We start from the raw sequence: 19854 nt of genomic DNA, 5'->3' as shown, positions 1-19854 counted from the left end.
ATATTTCCTTATACACCAAAAGAAGGGCATAAGTCAAATAAAAGCTGCCCCCTTGGTATTCAGGGGACACATGTTCTATTGCTCCTCACAGTAATAGGGAGTCTGCCTCTTGCTTGAGAATAGTCTTGAGAGTAGTCCCCAAAAGTTAAAGGGGAAGATGACTCTGGAGGAGGTAGGGATGCAAACTCATTCATATAGCCAGAATGGATGACATTCAGCACGCACTGATCTATTGTTACTGCACTCCACACGTTGACAAAGTTTACTAGATGACCTCCAAATGGTGTATGAAGGTTGGGTAATGTTGGGCTTAGTGGCTCGAAGCTATTGAGGTCCCATCAAAAATAGTGCTTCTTTTGGGGGTTGAGATTGGGATGCCATACCTATTGCAGAAGGTGCAGGGAAGCAGGTCCTTTAAACCAGCTGCCGTTGCGTGGCAGTTCATAAGTAAGGCTAAGATTATGTCATGGAGATTACGGAATCTGTGACTTCTGTGACCTCCATGACATTTTCCATTTCAGCCCTGGAGCCCCGGCAACTCCCAGCCACTGGCCCCACAGCTGGGGGACCCTGGAACTACCAGCTATTACTAACACCAGGAGGGGACTCTGGAGATCCCAGCCATAGTGGGTGCTGGACTCCCCTTCTCCCACAAAAGGGCTAGGACTCAGCCCCATTTTATCACTGTTATTTTTAGTAAAAGTTAAGGACAGATCACGGACTTTAGTGAATTTTTGTTTATTGCCTGCGACCCGTCCATGACTTTTACTAAAAAAAAAAGTGACAAAATCTTAATCTTATTCATGGGGCAGAGGGTAGCCCTATAGTCCTTCCAGGTAGGGATAGAAGGATGTCAGTCTTCTGACTGAATAACTGATTCATTGAAAAAAGAAAACGAGTACTTGTGGCACCTTAGAGACTAACAAATTTATTGGAGCATAAGCTTTCGTGAGCTACAGCTCACTTCATAGGATACATTCAGTGGAAAACACAGTGGGGAGATTTATATACACAGAGAACATGAAACAATGGGTGTTACCATACACACTGTAACGAGAGTGATCAGGTAAGGTGAGCTATTACCAGCAAGGGGGGGGGGGGGGGAGGGGAGAGAACCTTTTGTAGTGATAATCAAGGTAAGCCATTTCCAGCAGTTGATAAGAACATCTGAGGAACAGTGTGTGGGGGGGGGGGGGGGGGAGAAGAATATGTGACCCTCCACACTATTCTGAATCTTTCTAGGGAACCCTGACACACACAACCATGTCTCTCTACACCTAACAATGCCAGTAGCCATGGCTCTACAGGATGTGTCAGCAGCTTCAACTACAAATTTGAGGTCGTCTTTGCTATTAATTTGCTTCATCTATCACCACCTGGAAACAAGCTCTGTCCTGTTATGGAAGACTGTCAGTGAACTCTGCAAACTTGGAGTAGTTCAGGAAGCTGTACTTGGCCATTAGTGCCTGGTAGCTGGCTATCCTGAACTGAAGGCTAGATGATAAGAACATCTTTTTCCCAACAGGTCTAGACGCTTAACCTCTTTGTCCACAGAAGCAGACCGGGGGTTGCTGTCTAGCCCTTTTGGAAGCTGCTTTGACCACCAAAGAGTTGGGAGAGGGGTGAAAAACAAGGATTAGCCCCTTACCAACCTGAGTAGAGGATGTCAAGGAGTTTGCTCTAGGATTCCTGAATCTCTTCAAGAGGAATCTGTAGTTCACCAGCAACTCTACGAAGATGATCCTGGAACTGCCTGAATTCACTTGGGTAAGTAGGAGTGGAGTGGGGAGGGAGACAAAGGGGTTACCGGTTTGTCTGGAGATGAAGACGGAAGTCTTGCTGGTTCCAGCAGAACTGATGGATCCAGTGCATAATGCTCTTCCTTCTCTGGGGGAGGCAAAGAGTAACTTCCTAGCAGATCTGTCCTACTCTGCAGGGGTGTATTGGTCCCAGGGGCCCCAATATGGCCAGTAGGAAGAGTTGAAAGGGGTATGTGGAGGCATCCTGGCAAGGGGCGACAGCAGCTCAGAGTTAAATGTGGAGATTGAGCCTCAGGTGGTGTAATTCTTTTGGGCAGCAGAGGATACATAGGGTAAGGAAAGAAAGACTCCTCGGTTGCTTTGGAGTTTCCTGATGAGGAGAAAATTGATTCCGGTTCCAGAGGTGGTACCATCAGTGCCACTGGAGAGAAGCTGCACCTCAAGGAAAGAGCAGGAAATGAACTTCAAGTTGTTGACTCCCCAGGTGATGTTATAACATCTCTGGAAAGGAACAGACCCAATGGAGGGGATTCTGGATCCACCAGTGTGAAGATGTCCTGTTGAGCAGCATGGGACCCAGTCCTCCCCAGTGCAAGCAGGGTCATCTTTGCCCAGACCATTGGAGCCAGAGAGGATGCTGTCGAAGACCACTGTGGACAGGCAGTGAACATCTTTGTCAGTGCTAATGGATCCAGAGGTTTTAGAGGTGTGAAGCATGACAGTACCAACAGATCACATTCTGTTATCAACAGAGCCCAATGTTTAAGAGCTTTCTTGTCAAGCCTCTGGGACTTAGTACATTCTAAGTCCTCTTGGGTTGAGATGCTAGGCTTGCTCAAAGCTGAATGCGACCTCTTCAAAGTGGATTTCAAGAAAGGCAGTCTCATGCATTTGAGAGTGCTTCCTGGGTTCCCGAGAAGATCTATGAGATCTATGAGGGTAGATTCTCTGGCACCAGCATTGGCCATAGCAGCAGGAGGCTTAATCCTTGCTAAGTAAGGCCACTGTAGGGCGGGTAGGGGAGAGGGGAGAAAGTTCCCTGGCCTGCTCTGATTGAGGCCTCATGGCCTTTTCCATGAGGTGTTTTTGAAGGTGGAGTTCCTGCTCTTCTCAGTGTGGTTGGGGAACTTGAGGCAGATATTGCACCTCACTGTGATGTGAGCTCTTCTGAGGCAGTACAAGCAGTGTTGGTGGTTGTCGCTGATCCAGAATGATTTCTGGCAGGAAGCACAGAGTTTGAAGCACGGAGTCCTGTACCCACACAAGGTGGGGGGCGGGGGGGAAGAAGTGTTCCCCCAAAGATGAATCTAGCATTAAAAACTATGAAGACACTAGAGGGGTAGCTGTGTTAGTCTGTATCCACAAAAATGAGGAGTCCGGTGGCACCTTAAAGAGAAACAGATTTATTTGGGCATAAGCTTTTGTGGTTTTACCCAAAAAAGCTTATGCCCAAATAAATCTGTTAGTCTTTAAGGTGCCACTGGACTCCTCATTTCTATGAAAACACAAACTATTAACAGTACAAGATACTAAAAACTATTTGCAAAGCAAAATCTTATCATAAGGGACAAAGCTGAAGCTACAGACAGAGGTTCTGACCCGGATCATGTGGTAGTGAGAAGGAACTGGAGAGGAAGTCGGTCTGCCCCGACTTTATCCCCTCAGTTGGGGGCACAAGGTGAGTCAGGGTGCATGCGCAGACCAACAAAAACCACTTTCACATTTTCCAGCTCTGGGCACAGGATGCGCATGCATAACCACAGTGGAATACAATAAGGACCATCACTCAAAGAACAAGAAGTTTCATTTGCAATGTTTTATAGGAATATAGGACATAATATTCTTTAGCGAAAACGCTATTAACAGCAGGATAAAGTGTTACATTTAAGGATGTTCTATTATTGTGTGTTTCAGGAGAGGTAGCTTGTTCTTCAAAGGAGCCCCCCCCCCCTTTTTTTTTTTTACTTTATACTATGTCAGCATAAAGTTTGATTTTTAATGTTCCAAGAAATTCATGCAAAGAGATAGATGTACTAGCTAATACCTTCAAAGTCTTGTAGGATGTGGCCTTCCTTAAAAGATAGGGTCTGTTTTAGTAGTTGATCCAGCATGCTATGCACTGTAATAAACTCATCGTCAAGAGCAACTACATAAGGAAAACACAGGGCTGCTCCAATCACATTCTCTGACCAGTGCACAGGAGCACGCTGGGAAATGCCATCCACAGTTGCAAACATACCTGCAAAGAAAGGGAAGAAAGTCTGAAGCTTAAGCCAAAGCCTGCAGTTTTCCAGGAGTCAAGCACTGGAACCTTTCTTGCCATGAACCCAGGATTCACGTGAACAATTTACAAGTGTAAACAATGAAGGACTTTTTACAATGGAAGGGCATTTCTGTTAAACTTTTTACAAAACACTGAATCTTCAAGGATCCTGTGGCAATTAGATATTTGTTGATTAATTATGTTCGAAGTAGGATACAAAAAAATTCTTGCATACAGGAAAGTGATACAAGCTTCATTTCAATGCTTATTCCTCCTAGATGTAAATAATTCAAGTCCAAGAAACTTACAGTGAACTATTTATTTTAAAAAACACACCATGTGTATGCATTTTGGATGCCCTTTAACCCAAACCCAAGCCAGCATTCCATGAGCCTGTCCCTTCTAACATTGCTCAGGCAACCTGTAGGAATATATATATATATATATATTTATTTTCCTACAGGTTGCCTGAGCATTCTTCCTCTTGCAATTTGGCCTGTCTACTCCCTTTAACATCTCAAATGCCAGCAGAACATTTCAGTCCCCAAGTTAATTCAATTCACCCATATTTCCTGAGTCAATTGCTATAGCAGAGTGAGGGCTCCAACTCTTTCAGAAGAGAGGGTTTTTTCCCCTTACAAGGCATGCATCTACAAAAATTGAAAAAAAGTCCAGAAAGAAAGGCAGAGGTTCTTGCAAAGCAAATTGCCACACAAGGCAAACAGAAAAAAAATACACTGAAAATTTTATAAAAACACATTAAAAATGAAGATACAGTCTCCAAAGTCTTAGTAAATTTTTAGTAAGGCTCTTTCCACTTAATTTATGGTTATTTTCTCTGCTATACGCTACGTATTTTGGATTTTTTCAAGTAGCCATTCAATAAGTTTGACTCATCTCTCTCTTTTGGATCATTTACTACTAATCATACTATAGACTTTAAGAATCTATATCTCCCTCCCCACTTCCTCTCAGATTTATGCAGCATCTCTGTTCGGAGAGAAAATCCAATTAGCACTTCCAAAAATTGTGCAGTAAATTCCTTAGGTCAAATCCAAGCCACACTTTTCTACAGAATACTCAATATCTAGAGATAATAAAAATCACTTAAATTAGGCCTCATAATATAATTCAATATACAAAGTTTAGGATGTTTTGGTTTTAGTGATAATTTACAGGTACTCTAGACATTTAAGTCCTGTGGAACAGGTAGAGCCTGGGCAGCAACAATATAGTAGTTTCTCAAGCCAATTTCTGCCTGTTTACCTCACCCCTGAATCTGAAAGGCCTAAGTAGCTCGATCACATGTTTGTCTCCATCCTCATCTGAAATTACCACCACCACTGCCAATTATTGCCAACATTGGTAGTTTTTGTGATGTGGACATGTGGCTACTGGGAACTAGAATGAAATCAACTCATTTCACATAAGAAACTGAGTAACTATGTGATGGTAACAAGTGTTAGCCACTGCTGAACTACACTAGGTTCAAAACTGGAAATGTAGAGGTTTTTCCATTTATCAATCTTCAGTCATCCAGACACCAGCATTTTTCTTTTGAAGCATGCTACTGAGCACGCACATAAACAAGTCAGGCAAACTAAGCCTCACTTTTCTTCTCTTCTGCTTTTGACTTTGTTTGTCAAAATGGGATATGTCCAATTAGGTAAAGTGATAGAACTTTTGCCTACCACAAAAGCTGATGGTATTAGGAGCTTTCCAAGTGGGTGAGAATAGGGAAGAAAACAATTGTATTGGTAACTGATGACTACACAGTCTGAACAACTGTGAGGAAATGCACCACATAACCTTCCTATTCCTCTGTCTAGTAAGCATGAGTGGAAATGATAGCCAGTATGAAAAAAACAACCCTCATCAGCATCTGCTCTAGTCCTGTCTACAATAAGTCTCAAGTATTAGTTGGAACCATGTTTGAAATGATTATTGTTAGAAGAGTGGTAACACTTAAATGCCAAGATATATAGAACCTATGTTACAAAGCAGCTGTAAAACTGTACCAGGAAAAGTGCTGGAGGCACATAATTCTGCTTACAGTGAAGGAGGAGATGTTAAAAATAAAAATTTAGAAAGTTACAGTGAAACAGAATGAAAGGGAAGATGTACAAATTCAATAACAGGCAATTTAAGTAATGAGACACAAGCAGTTAGACACTGTCTAGACTAGGGAAAAGGCATGAAAAATGAAACCCAGGCCATATTTATGTTAAGAACAGAAGAATAGCCATACTGGATCAGACCAATGGTCCATCTAGCCCAGTACCCCGTCTTCCGACAGTGGCCAATGCCAGGTGCTTCAGAGGAAATGAACAGAACAGGGCAATTAAGTGATTCATCCCTTAACATCCCGTTCCAGCTTCTGGAAGTTAGAGGTTTAGGGGCACCCAGTGCATGGGGTTGCATCCCTGACCATCTTGGCTTTCCCAGACCTGAAGAAGAGCTCTGTGTAGCTTGAAAGCTTGTCTGTCAAACAGAAGCTGGTCCAGTAAAAGAGATTAAAAGAGACAAGGCTGGTGAGGTAAATATCTTGAGTAATTTTGTATCACCTGCAAACTCTGCCACCTCACTGTTTACCCCTTTTTCTAGGTCATTTATGAATATGTTGAACAGCAGTGGTCCCAGTACAGTTCCTTTCAGGAGCCCACTATTTACCTCTCCCCTTTCTGAAAACTATCCTTTGTTTTCCGTCATAACCAGTTACTGAACCATGAGAGGACCTTCCCTCTTATCCCCTTCAGTAGAGGCTTTGCTTAAGAGCCTCTACTGAAGGACCATGCCACCAAAGGCTTTCTGAAAGTCCAAGTATACTATATCCACTGGACCACCCTTGTCAACATTTGAGGACATCCTCAAAGAATTCTAATTCCCTTTACAAAAGCCCTGATGACGCTTCCCCAACATATCTCTGTGTCTGATCATTCTGTTCCTTACTATAGTTTCAGCCAATTTGCCAGGTACTGAAGACAGGCTTACTAGCCTGTAATTGCCAGGATCACCTCTGGAGCCTTTTTTTAAAAATCGACCTCACATTAGCTACTATCTGCCAGTCATACAATGGTTGATTTGAGCGATGGGTTATATACCACAGTCAGCAGTCCTAAATTTCATATCGGAGTTCCTTCAGAACTCTTGGGTGGATACCATCTGGCCCCAATGATTTATTACTGTTAAATTTATCAATTTGTTCCAAAACCTCCTCTAATGACATCTCAATCTGGGACAGTTCCTCAGATTTGGCATCTAAAAAAGAATGGCTTAGGTGTGAGAATCTTCCTCACATCCTCTGCAGTAAAGACCAATGTAAAGATTTCATTTAGCTTCTCCGCAACCATCTTGTCTTTGAGTGCTCTTTAGCACCAAAATGGTCCAGATGCCTCACTGACAGTTTGGCAGGTTTCCTGCTTCTGATGTATTTAAAATAAAAAATGCTGTTAGTTTGTCTCTTTTGCTAGTTGCTCTTTGAAATCTTTTTTGGCCTGCCTAGTTATACTTTTACACTAATGTGTGTTTGAACACATTAAAAGATACACTGATGAATAGCTGTTAAACATATTTTCCTACTCTAGACCTAAGTCCTAGATATTATGCTAGGTGAGACAGGAAGAGGGCCTAACTGTCATTGTCTCTAGAACTTTCATGTAGCAATAGAAACTAAAAACAGAACAGTATTTAGCTAGTTGAGGAAGGCAGGGAAGAAAAAGCAAGAAAATTAAAAAGAATGATCCAATGCAGAAGTGCTTGAAGTGGATGACAGGAAATCTTTGGTGTGGAGTTTCTTTTACACTAAAAGTAAATAAAATAAAACGAAAAATAAGAAGGGAAAGGTAAAAATGAAATTCTTTAGAGAGACTTATTCAGAAGTAGGTGTTAAACAGATTGATTAGATAAAACAAAATATATGTACCCACGTCGATTTTCACTGCAGCACATCAAATCTGTAAGTGCCAGTCTACATTTAGAGCTAGAGCAGGGGAGGGCAAACTACGGTCTACGTGCTGGATTAGGCCCGTCAGGGCTTTCAATCTGGCCCGCGGGATTGCCAACCCTGTGGTAGAGCAAGGCTAAGGCAGGCTCCCCGCCTGCCCTGGCCCCGTGCCGCTCCCGGAAGCGGCCTGCACCACGTCCCTGTGGCCCCTGGCAGAAGGGGAAGGGAGCAGGTTGCTCCACTGTGCGCTGCCCTCACCTGCAGGTACCATCCCCCGCAGCTCCCATTGGCCAGGAACGGGGAACTGCAGCCAATAGGAGCTTCAGGGCTGGTACCCACAGGCAAGGGTGGCACACGCTGGAGCAATCTGTCCCATCCCACCCCCAGGAGCTACTACCAAACATGCTGGCCGTTTCCAGGAGCGGCGCAGGGCCTGCCTTAGCCTGGCTGCGAGCTGCTGCCACCCTGGAGCTGCTCAAGGTAAGCGGTGCTGGGCTGGAGCCCGTACCCAAAACCCCTCCTGCATCCTGCACCCCAACCCCCTGCCCTGAGTCCCCTAACCCCCTACCCTCAGCTCCCTACCACAGCCTTCCTGCACCCCAACCCCCTACCCTGAGCCCCCTTCTGCACTCTGCACCCCCTCCTGCACCCCAAACCCCTGCCCTGAGCCTCCAGCCATACCCCAACCCCCTGCACCCCATGCTGAGCCCCTTCCTACACACCCTGCACCCCAACCCCCCACCTCAGCCCTACATTCAGGGCCCTGCATACAATTTCCCCATCCAGATGTGACCCTCAGGCCAAAAAGTTTGCCCACCCGAGCTAGAGTGGTAAGTCACAATAACTTTTTGCCATACTATTTTGAGGTTACTCGTGCAAAGATAATCTAGATATTAAGCACAGTTGTCCAAGATGGGGATAAAGGTTCATCCTGCAAGTGACAACAGCAGGATATGGCAGTTGATTCTCAACCTCTGATAACTCAACTGATATACTGATGCATCACTTCACTCTTTTCAGGGCAAACTGGTGGTCTGACCGTTCAAGTCTATATAGGTTTTTATACCATGCTCATCACCATAGTATCTGAGTGCCTTCCAGTAGTGCATTAAGCAACATGACTATGTATGTCAAATGTTTGTTCTCTCATCCTCTCTTCAGAGGAAGAAGCAGATGCACTGGAGTGTCTTAAAACACCCTCCCAAAACAAGTATACTTGTTGGTATGTGTTTATGTAAGAGAAGGGAAGGTCAAAGAAAAGTGCCCTGTATTTGGCCAGATTGGCAAGGTTTGTAATGGACTGTACTTAACACTTCAGACACATAACCAACAAATCCAGTAAATTAAATATAATTGAAACAAACCTAATTGGTAACAGCAGTCTTGTAAATGCCCATAGCGGCTGGATCCCTTAATGCATTTTGTAAAAGCTGCATACAGCCCTGGAGTTGGGACCTTGATACTTGAGACAGACTGACTATCTCCTTATGCCATATTGCTACATGCTACACTTATGATTGGAGAAGCACTCGAACTGGCTCCCCATCAATCTGAGAGAAGTACTGGTAGTAGAGTATTCCCTGTGAGGGGCCTTCAGCTCTGAAATGGACTTGCCTGTGATCAGAGAAGTATACTGGTCTTCAGAGCACACCCCAAGACAGCTACAGAGGAAGTAGGACAGAGAAATCAGACCTCCCAGGAAGAGAGGACTTTGATGTTTTGCATGCAATCTAGTTCTTTTTTCAGTTTATGGCAGAATTCCCCCAAGGTGTCCCTTTTTAATTTGTCTAATGTAATTATTATTCTTCCTGAAGTCCATTATGGAGCACTACTAATTGAGCAACATTATGGGGAAAATTTAGGCAAGTGAGCAAGGCAATCAAAAAAGTAATTTCTGCTGCTATGCTGCAACATTTATAAGGAACCAAGGTGGAATGCCAGTTCTAAGAATCCTCAAACAACACTTAATGTCAGTATTATAGTGAAGTGGGCGTACCAGTAACTCTCACACTGCTTTATGAAGATGGGTGAGTATAACTATCTTTCAGTGATGAAGAAGCAGACATACTGATTTTAACTAGCTTGTCCTCAGTCATGCAGCAAGTCTGGCACAAGAAAATTTGGGTTGCCTGAATCCCAGCTTCAATCAGTCACTACAGCTAGAATTTGATACCAACAGCTTTTAAAATTTAATTTGGTTCATACTTTTGTTTGCCCTGGGCAATGAGACAGTAGAATTTATTCCACCTGAATTTTTCTATTTCACTATAGACACCCCAGAATCAAATCTATCTAGATCAATTCAAGTTTACCATTTTTAAAGTGTTATGCAGATTTTGCAAACTTGTAAAACCATGCAATAAGAACACCCAGGACTAGTTTTAGTGACTTACTTATCCTTCAATTTTCAAGTATTGCAAGTATAGCCTGCAAGGAAATGCAGCATTTATTCTACATTATGGCATCAAATACTGAAGTTACCTCAATCCGGGAAGCTGATCATGAAATGGAGAGAAACTTTAAATTGGAAGTTTAAAATTTTTTAGTCTCACCTAACCCTCCAGGTCCAGCCAGCAGAAACTCCTGTCTGCCTATCCTTTTCACAATTGGCCGTTTCTCATCACTGCAATAAGGGAACAGATCCTGGGAGATGCCAGTATTATAATTCAATATGATATATTGTGTAGTGAGAGCAAGGCACAAGTAATGACCATCTACAGCCACGGCACAGGGTTGCTCCGGAGTGGACACTTCCTTCACTATCTGGACTCTATCCTCATACACCATAAACATCTGGATGGTCCGCCGTTTCACTGAGATAATGCAAACTTCTACACAAAAAGGGTCCCCACTCATAGGGTTTTCATTTACTGTGAATGTCACAGCTCCCTTGATTCTAGCTCCAGTGGGGATAGGTTCCAGGTTCATCATGTTAACTAACGTTATTGTGTTGTCACAAAGCACCAGTAGCCTGTTGAGTGCTGAAGCTGCTTTCAGCTCACTGACTGCTTTCTTGAAGCCCAAGTATTTATGCAATTGTTTGGTGGCAGCAAAAGTTACTTTTCCAGCTGATATCTTCTCTTCCAGTAGGAAGTGATAGACAAAGCAGTCATTGGTTCCAATATAGAGGTTTTTCCCACAACACTCAATGCATTCAACGTTGATTCGAGCTTTGTCTCCCATGAGCATCTCCCGCTCAACAGCAGGAACGAGCTCGAAGGCCTTCAAACTCATTGTGTCTTCTGGATGATCTGCTTTGGAAGGGAGAAAGAAATAGCATTTTATTGACATCCACACAAAAGGACTGCCAAACATCATCACGCAAAAAAGTTATCAACACAGAACATCAGATTGTCAGCGCTCTCAGAAATATATACTTCAATCAAGTAGCAACCATTAGTTTGAGTACAATACAGCTGGCTAAGTTAGCACAGCAACGAGTATGAAAGACATAAAAAACAAACTGCAGTATGTCATTGTAAGGCTGCTCCTGAAACAAAGCAGCCACTAACACCAAATTCCAAAGCAATTTGTTAGAAACTGGACAAAATTGTCAACAGCATCCAACTCAATAGGGCCCTGACAATGACTGGGGCTCCTAGGTGCTATTACAATACAAATAATAAAAGCATCTAAGTCCCACTGACTTTCAATGGCCTTAGTCAATTCTGAAATCATTACCCTCTGTCTTTAATATGTAAAAGGCTTGGCTACCATCAAACTTCTAGTGAAGGACAGCCTTTAGGTTGATAAGTTAACATCTCTCATATAGCACTTCATGCCTCTTTGATCAAATTTAAGTTAATGACAATCTAGAATGCCTTTATAAAATAAGCCATTCAGAAATCTTCTGCTTCTAATCATTGGCATATTCCACCCTCAATATGCACATGACATCTTTTACTGTTAAAAGGCAGTGCACAAAGAGAGTATACAACATATAACCCTCAAGCAACCTAGATTGTGGTGAGTATATTCAAAACATACTTCTGACTCAAAAGAAGTCACCTTAAAAAGGAAGAAAGGAAAACCTTTAGGGGACTGAATAAATTGAAGTAGTATGTGTAAAGGGTGCAGAGAAAATGGAAGCATTTTGGTTAATTCAAAGCATAGCTTATTTGAGACTATAGCTGGTTGCTCTGGTGCATAAACAAACAGGCCTCTTCCAGTTGCTAGATTGTTACTTTTTAGTTTTACCCTTCAACCAATGGAGCTCCCAAGTAGTCACTAGTGTAACACAACAGCAAACAAGCACCTTATTCTGTGTCTACATGTAAAGACACTAGCATATTTTGGGCACTGTAGAAGTAACTTTTCATAGCATGCTAAAAATCAAAAAAATCCAGACAAGAAACTTGGGGGCACAAAATGCTGCAGAGACAATTACTGCTTTTTCTGAATTTAAAGAAAAGTGATTTGCAAGATAAAAAGTCTAGGTCTAGTTTATTCAGCCACAAAGAATCCATTTCAAAGCAGAAGAAATAAAACACTAAATAACTTAAATGTTGGTGCTGCAAAACAGCAGTTCAAAATAACCCAAAACTGCAATTTACATATTCCAATATATTGAAATGGTTTAGTACTTTTAGTCTACATCACATCTTTCAAAACACATTTTGAGAAGGTCAAATTATATTTTTAATTATAGCCTGAGGGTTCAAGTTAAAGCTGGAGTAACACACTACACACAATCCATCGCAAATCTCCCAGATAACGGGAGCTTTGCACAAAAATAAAGAGCCATATGGTACCCTCACATAGTAACTACGTTTTAACTGGAAAGTGTCAGTTCCATTCTATGAGGAAAAATTAAGAACACTACTATTTCTGAACTCTATTTGACTATCTGCATTTGCAATTACTAGATTTACCCACATAACTGCACACCCAATTTATTTGAAAATGTGGCCCACAAAGTGTTCTCATGAGGTTTAAAAGTCAACACCACAAAAATTAATAAAAAGAAAAGGAGTACTTGTGGCACCTTAGAGACTAACCAATTTATTTGAGCATAAGCTTTCGTGAGCTACAGCTCACGAGCTGTAGCTCACGAAAGCTTATGCTCAAATAAATTGGTTAGTCTCTAAGGTGCCACAAGTACTCCTTTTCTTTTTGCGAATACAGACTAACACAGCTGCTACTCTGAAACAAAAATTAATGGGTATTGTTCCCTGTTCTCAGAGTTATTGGTCACACTACTGCACTGATTCACTTCAGAAGCTTCTCTTCGCAACCATTATCTATGAGCACTTTTCCCTATATGACCGATATATTCGCAGATTGTGAATCTCATGGATCAGGATCTGTGTAAATCACAGTTTTTATTTTAATTTTTTAGAAAATTCACTATAGTGTAAATGGCCAAGTACTGAATTCACAAAGTTTGCATGGAATTAATTTTACAACTAAATGTGGTCAGTTTCAAGGATTGAATGATATTTTCACACAGCACTATAAGATAAATAATTTTTTTGTACTGAAGACTTCATTGTAGATATTTTCCTTTTTATAAAAAATGGAAAGATCATGATTTGGAGGCATTTACATGATTTCATGGAAATCATGATTTGCACAGGATCCTCCTACATATGGATAACTACTACAAGGGGATGGATCCAACCCACAGGGTGGTTGTTTGACACCTGATCTACATTGGTATCAATTATAGTTTCATTATATCCAAATTAAATTTGGAATACTAAAGTTAATTTCCCATTTAACATACCAAATATTAGGCAAACAAGCATGCGTGTCATCGATGAAATCTGAGTAGTGACTAACTTTTCCTACTCAAAGAGGCCTTTGTCCTTAAGAATTGTGAACCACCAGAAAGCAGCTCTCTCACATCCCTCCCTAACAGAGTTGGTGAGGAAGTAGAGTGGGTGACAAACTTAGGCCTGGTCTACACTAGCTGAAATCGATATACTTAGATCTACTTACCGCGGTGTCTTCACTGCGGTAAGTCAATGGCTGACGCTCTCCCGTCAACTCCGCCTGCGCCTCTCGCCCTGGTGGAGTCACCGGAGTTGATGGGAGCGCATTCGTAGTTGATTTATCATGTCTAGACTTGATGAGTCTTGAGCAATTTCCCTCTAATTTGTCCCTAAAACCTGAGAATTCTGACTGGTCTTTAGTCAGCATACAGACTGATGCTACTCTGAACATCATTTTAATATATTTTAGAGTTAGAGGCCTGTGGCGGAAGTCACAAGTAATGATTATTAGTCCACAAGTACTTAGAGGTAAACAAAAAAAATAAAGTCAAATAAAATGCATGTGTCCTAAACAGCTACCTGCACAAGTACAAGGCCACCAGTACCACCAAAACACTACTATTCATCATTCAGTGAATAAATATCAAAGCATTAAATATGAAAGTTTCCATAAATGTTCCCAGAACAGTCTACTTTTGAACCACTAGATCACAGAAAAATGTAAGCCTTCTCAGAAAGACACCACCAGAAACTATTTGGGGCCAGTGTTTTCAAACCTGGGTCATTAAAGTTAGACTCCAAAATCCATTTTTAATCATCTGCATAGAAGTGGCCTGATTAAGAGGAGATACACAGCCACAACTTCAATTTAAGACAGTGAGTTGCGAGTGCTAAGGGCCTTTGAAAAATCAGGTCACTTCTATTCAGATGCTTAAAAATAGCTTTAGGGGCATAATTAAAGGTATTCAGGTTTTTAAATCTACACTGCAGCAATACACCTCCCCCCCCCCCCCCCGCCAAACTCAGGCAGCGCAGGGGGAGGGGGGGAGTGGAGAGAGAGAGACAGAAGGGAAGAGACACTGCTGCAGGGCTAAAACTTGCTGAGGAGACCTTAGAGCTCGGGCTGGAGCTCAGGCTCTAGGAGTCAGGGACCCTCCCCACTAGCAATTTCCAGCTCCACAGCCCAAACCCTGCAAACCCAAGCCAGCTGACCCAGACTAGCCATAGGCGTTTAATTGCTTTGCAGATGTACTCTGAGACCCAGAAACATATAAGTCACATTTAAAAAAGACAAACTGATTCAAAACTCAGTGGGCTTGTCAGCTAATAGTGACAACAGTCACACACAGAATCGTGTTAAGTAGAAGCACTACCAAGCTGTTTTTGACTATGTTGTTTGCTGCTCTGCCTTCACAATCCCTACCTTCTAGATCATTTAAAATTGATCAAAATAAATGTGTACCTGAATGAAAGAGGGGAGCCTATTCCAAAATAGCAACTATACTGGTTAAGAATCTCACCATGAGATCAACCTGGCCAAATTTTCCTCTAGGCTGAAAGGTAACGGAATGTGACGTTATCTTACACACATAGCATTTTCCAGGAATTGCCAATTAAATCCCAAACTGAAAAGTTTATCTGTGCTATTTTAGAATTGCCTCTTCACATAGGGCTTAAATTAGATTTCTTACTTTAAGCAATGAAAATAGACCCTCAGAATGAAATAGCCCAGGGTTAAAAAATGACAATGTGAATCTCTAGGGCAATGTAATCACATTGTCCCCACAATATTATCAGAAGGAGCCGATGAAGGGAGCTGTAGCTCACGAAAGCTTATGCTCTAATAAATTTGTTAGTCTCTAAAGTGCCACAAGTACTTCTTTTCTTTTCACACTGTATACAGTAAAAGAATTGCACCCAGGTTGGCTGCCAAACCAAAAACCTAAAGAATAGCCTGTAGCCTAGAGTAAAAAGCCAGCCCCTAGAGACTTGAGACTGGCCTTCTCACCTGAAGCTGTCAATATTCACTCAAAGTTCCTGTAGCCCAGGGTAAAAATGCTGATTGCCAGTGGGAGAGCTATACAATTCTGGTCCTGACCAAGACTATTATTTTTTAAAACTTTAGAATGAAGGGGATAAAAAACAGATATTCAAGTAACTAAAAGAGAAATACAAACTTTCTGTAAGGTAAGGTGCTACAATCAAATCATGCAAGTCCAGGGGAAGATGCTCTCTAGCAATATAGATCTAGTTCCTAGAGAAAATAAGTGATTGGGCTATACAGGAGTACGGTTGCAGAGAAAATTTTTTCAACTTAAGTACAATCTGTACGCTACATCTTTTAAAAGTATATCTGATTAAATGTTTTGCAGCATGTTGAGTCTTAAGCACATAGCCCTGGAATATGTACCCTGGAACGTGCTGTTCCTTGTAAGTGCCAGATTCCATCTCTCTCAGAAATACCAAGGGAAGTTGTTCCCTACTGAATATCAGTAGTGTGCTCCCTAAATAAGATACAAGGTAGCATCCATTGTAATTAGTATTGTTTCCATTACATTCAACATACATAAAAAATACAATATTCTGACTTTAAATATAAATTAAGAACTTTCTGGAGATATCATTGGAAAGCCTTCCCCCCTCTTCAGGCTTTGCCACATTGATTAGTCAGTACAATGTAGTATGCAGTGTAGTTGTAGCCCTGTCTGCCCCAAGATATTAAGCACACAAGGCAGATATGGTGATCAAACAAAAACACCCTATTCCCCGTGGGTGAACACTTCCCACAAAGGAATCACTCTCTAACTGACCTAGGACTCCTTATCCTCAAAGGAAACCTGCACAACCCTTTCAAAAGATGAGCCTAAGAGCTTAAATTAATAATTCTGTTAGACGGTAAAAATCATGGATTGAATTGACACACAGACTTTAGGGCTTATTACAACAATCTACAACCCACTAACTCCCCTTTCTGTCCCATGACCGCAGAGATGTTAAGGGGTCACTCTGCCTTGAAGAGTCCCTGGCAATAGGGGCTAACCGTTCCGCTGGGAGCACCTGTCCCAGCCCCAGAGAAGATCGCCCTGCGTGTCTCTCTCTCTCTCCCCCCCCAGCAGATGTTGGTCCAACGGACGCTACCACCGCCCCCACCTCGGCTCTCCAGTCTTTACCCCGTAGCGCCCGCCCCGCCCCGGGCAGGGCAGCTCCCTGCGGCTCTCAGGCACGAGCTGCACCCACAGCCCCGGGCACCCGCTGACGAGCCAGCTCCGGCCACACAAAATGGCTCCAGCAAGTTCCCCTGCAGCGCCGGGAGCGCAGCCCACGCCCGGCTCCCCTTCCCGCCTCGGGCCGGCGCTGCCCTGCACACAGGGCCGGAGCCGGGGCCGGGCGGCAGCGGTTGGCGGCTCAGCTCCGCCCCGGGGCGTTGAACGCGGCCCCGGCCGGGGAAGAGGCTCCCGGCGGGGGAGGGGCCGGCGCTTACCCGGGCTGTCAGGGCCAGGACCGCGGGCTCCAGGGCGGCTTCGCTGGTGGCGGCGGGTCTCCGCCCGCGTCCCGCCCCGGCTCCCAGCCTCCTCCGGAGGCGGCTCCCGCGGTCCTTCCGGTCACATGGGAGGCGCCGGCGCGGCGCCCGCTGACGGACGGGGGGGAAGGGCGGGGCGTGAGGCCGCGGGGCGGGGGGAGGAAAACGCACCGCCCCTTGACTCTCAGGGGAGCGTGGCCTGAGAGAGCGCGACCCGGCAGCCCCGCCCCGGCCAACCTGCCCTCCCCTCCCCCAACCAACCAACCAACCAACATCCTCTGATCCCCCTACACCCTTCTCAAACATCCCGCCCGCCCGCATCCCGCAGCCTCACTCCCCCACCCCACCCCCCAGTTCTCCATGCCGCCCCCACCCAACTCCCCCTGCAGGCCCTCCCCTCCCCCCCGGCACTCACCTGTCCCGTGCAAGCCACGCCCCCATGCCCTGCGCACAGCTACTCGCTTCCCTCACGCACTTCTGGCCAAGCAACAAGCCTCGCACACGGTTCCCTCCATTTATGCCCGCATGTGGACATTCATTTCTTCCATACCTCACCCAGGCTGGCCAGGCATCCGGCTTTCAACCGGGACCCTGGCGGCTCCAGTCGGCACTGCCGACCAGGCCATTAAAAGTCCGGTCGGCAGCGCAGCAGGGGCCTGAGGCTAAGGCAAGCTCCCTGCCTACCCTTGCTCTGTGTGGCTCCTGGAAGTAGCCAACAGGTCCTTGCGGTCCTTAAGCACATGGGCGACCAGGGAGGTGCCATGCGCTGCTCCCACCCTGAGGGCTGGCTCCGCAGATCCCATTGGCCGAGAACCGTGACCAATGGGAGTTGCAGGGGTGGCACCTGCCATTGCGAGGGCTCAATGTGGAGCCTCCCTGGCCTCCCATCTGCCAAGGGGCTGCAGGGATCTGGCGGCCACTTCCTGGGAGCCACTGTAAGTTCCGCGGGGACCCCACACCCCCTACCATACGCCAACCCCCTGCCCCAGCTCCGAATCCCCTCCCGCATCCAAACTCCCTCCCAGAGTCCGCACCCCACACCGCCACACACACTCCAACTCCCTGCCCCAAGCCTGAGCCCCCCCGCCCACTGCATCCCAAACTCCTCATCCCCAGCCTCACCCCAGAGCCCACACCCCCAGCTGGAGCCCACACTCTGAACTTGTTGGCCCCAGCCCAGAGCCTCCTCCTGCACCCCAATCCCCTCATCCCCAGCTCCACCCTAGAGCCCTCAACCTCCGTGCATCTCAACCCGCTGTCCCAGCTAGGGTGACCAGATGTCCTGATTTTATAGGGACAGACCCAATTTTTGGGTCTTTTTCTTATATAGGCTCCTATTACCCCCAACCCCCTGTCCCGATTTTTCACACTTGCTGTCAGGTCACCCTAGCCCCAGCCTGGAGCCCTCTTCCATACCCTGAACCCCTCATTTCTGGCCCCACTCAGAGCCCGCATCCCCCACCCAGAACCCATACCCCACACACACGAACCCCCTGCCCCAGCCCGGAACCTTCTCCCACACCCCAACCCCTCATCCCTGGCCCCACCCCAGAGCCCTCACCCCCCTCCCACACTCCAACCCCCTGCCCCAGCCCAGTGAAATTGAGTGAGGGTGAGGGAGAGCAAGTGACAGAGGGAGGGGGGATGGAGCAAGAATACCAAAGCAGCCCACCACTGTAGCATTTAATTTCAGAAAGGGGGAACTACAGAAAAATTAGGAAGTTAGTTAAACAAAAATTAGAAGGTACAGTGTCAAAAGGTAAATCCCTGCAAACTGCATGGAAACTTTTTAAATACACCATAAGTGATGCTCAATTTAAGTGTATATCCCAAATTAAAAAACATAGTAAGAGGACCAAAAAAGTTCCACCATGGCTAAACAACAAAGTAAAAAAAGCAGTTAGAGGCAAAAAGGCATTGTTTAAAAGTGGAAGTTAAATCCTATTGAGGAAAATAGAAAGGAGCATAAACTCTGGCAAGTGAAGTGTAAAAGAATAATTAGGAAGGCCAGAAAAGAATTAGAAGAACAGCTATCCAAAGACCAAAAAAGTAACTGTAAGTAACTGCAGAAAAAATTGTAAGTACATCAGAAGCAGGAAGCCTGCTAAACAGCCAGTGGAGCCACTGGATGATCCAGATGCTAAAGGAGCACTCAAGGATGATAAGGCCATTGTGGAGAAACTAAATGGAATTCTTTGCATTGGTCCCCATAGCTGAGCACGTGAGGGAGATTCTCAAACCTAAGCCACTCTTTAGGTGACAAATCTGAGGAACTGTCTCAGATTGAGGTGTCATTAGAGGAGGTTTTGGAACAAATTACTAAAATAAACAGTAATAAGTTACCAGAACCAGATGGGATTCCCCCAAGAGTTCAGAAGGAACTCAAATGTGAAATTGCAGAGCTACTAACTGTGGTATGTAACCTATCATTTAAATTAGCTTCTGTACCAGATGACTAGAGGATAGCTAATGTGACAATGATTTTTTTAAAAAGGCTCCAGGGGTAATCCCAGCAATTACAGGCTGGTAAATCTAACTTCAGTACTGGGCAAATTGGTTGAAACTATAGTAAAGAACAGAATTATCAGACACATAGATTAACATGATTTCTTGGGGAAGAGTCAACATGGTTTCTGTAAAGAGAAATCATGCCT

At 44.5% G+C, this 19854-nt stretch overlaps 1 protein-coding gene across 2 annotated transcripts in view; it reads right to left on the bottom strand.

Annotated features, from left to right (window-relative positions):
* TGFBRAP1 (transforming growth factor beta receptor associated protein 1) overlaps positions 1-17256 on the bottom strand; it is a 60229-nt gene extending 42973 nt beyond the window's left edge. Inside the window, exons 1-3 of one of the 2 annotated variants that reach the window (XM_074964610.1) lie at positions 17162-17256; positions 10519-11220; positions 3805-3999 (exon numbers count right to left, since the gene is read on the bottom strand). In XM_074964610.1, the coding sequence (XP_074820711.1) occupies positions 3805-3999; positions 10519-11200 (877 nt within the window). In that variant the 5' untranslated portion in view covers positions 11201-11220; positions 17162-17256. The remainder of the gene's footprint in view (positions 1-3804; positions 4000-10518; positions 11221-17161) is intronic. The other variant, XM_074964618.1, reaches the window with a different exon arrangement.
* Positions 17257-19854: the final 2598 nt, after the last annotated feature.

The sequence above is a fragment of the Natator depressus genome, chromosome 1 (genome assembly GCF_965152275.1).
Source record: "Natator depressus isolate rNatDep1 chromosome 1, rNatDep2.hap1, whole genome shotgun sequence".
Lineage (NCBI taxonomy): Eukaryota > Metazoa > Chordata > Testudines > Cheloniidae > Natator > Natator depressus.
Note: the sequence above shows the minus strand (reverse complement) of the source record. Positions and strands in the feature narration are given on the sequence as shown.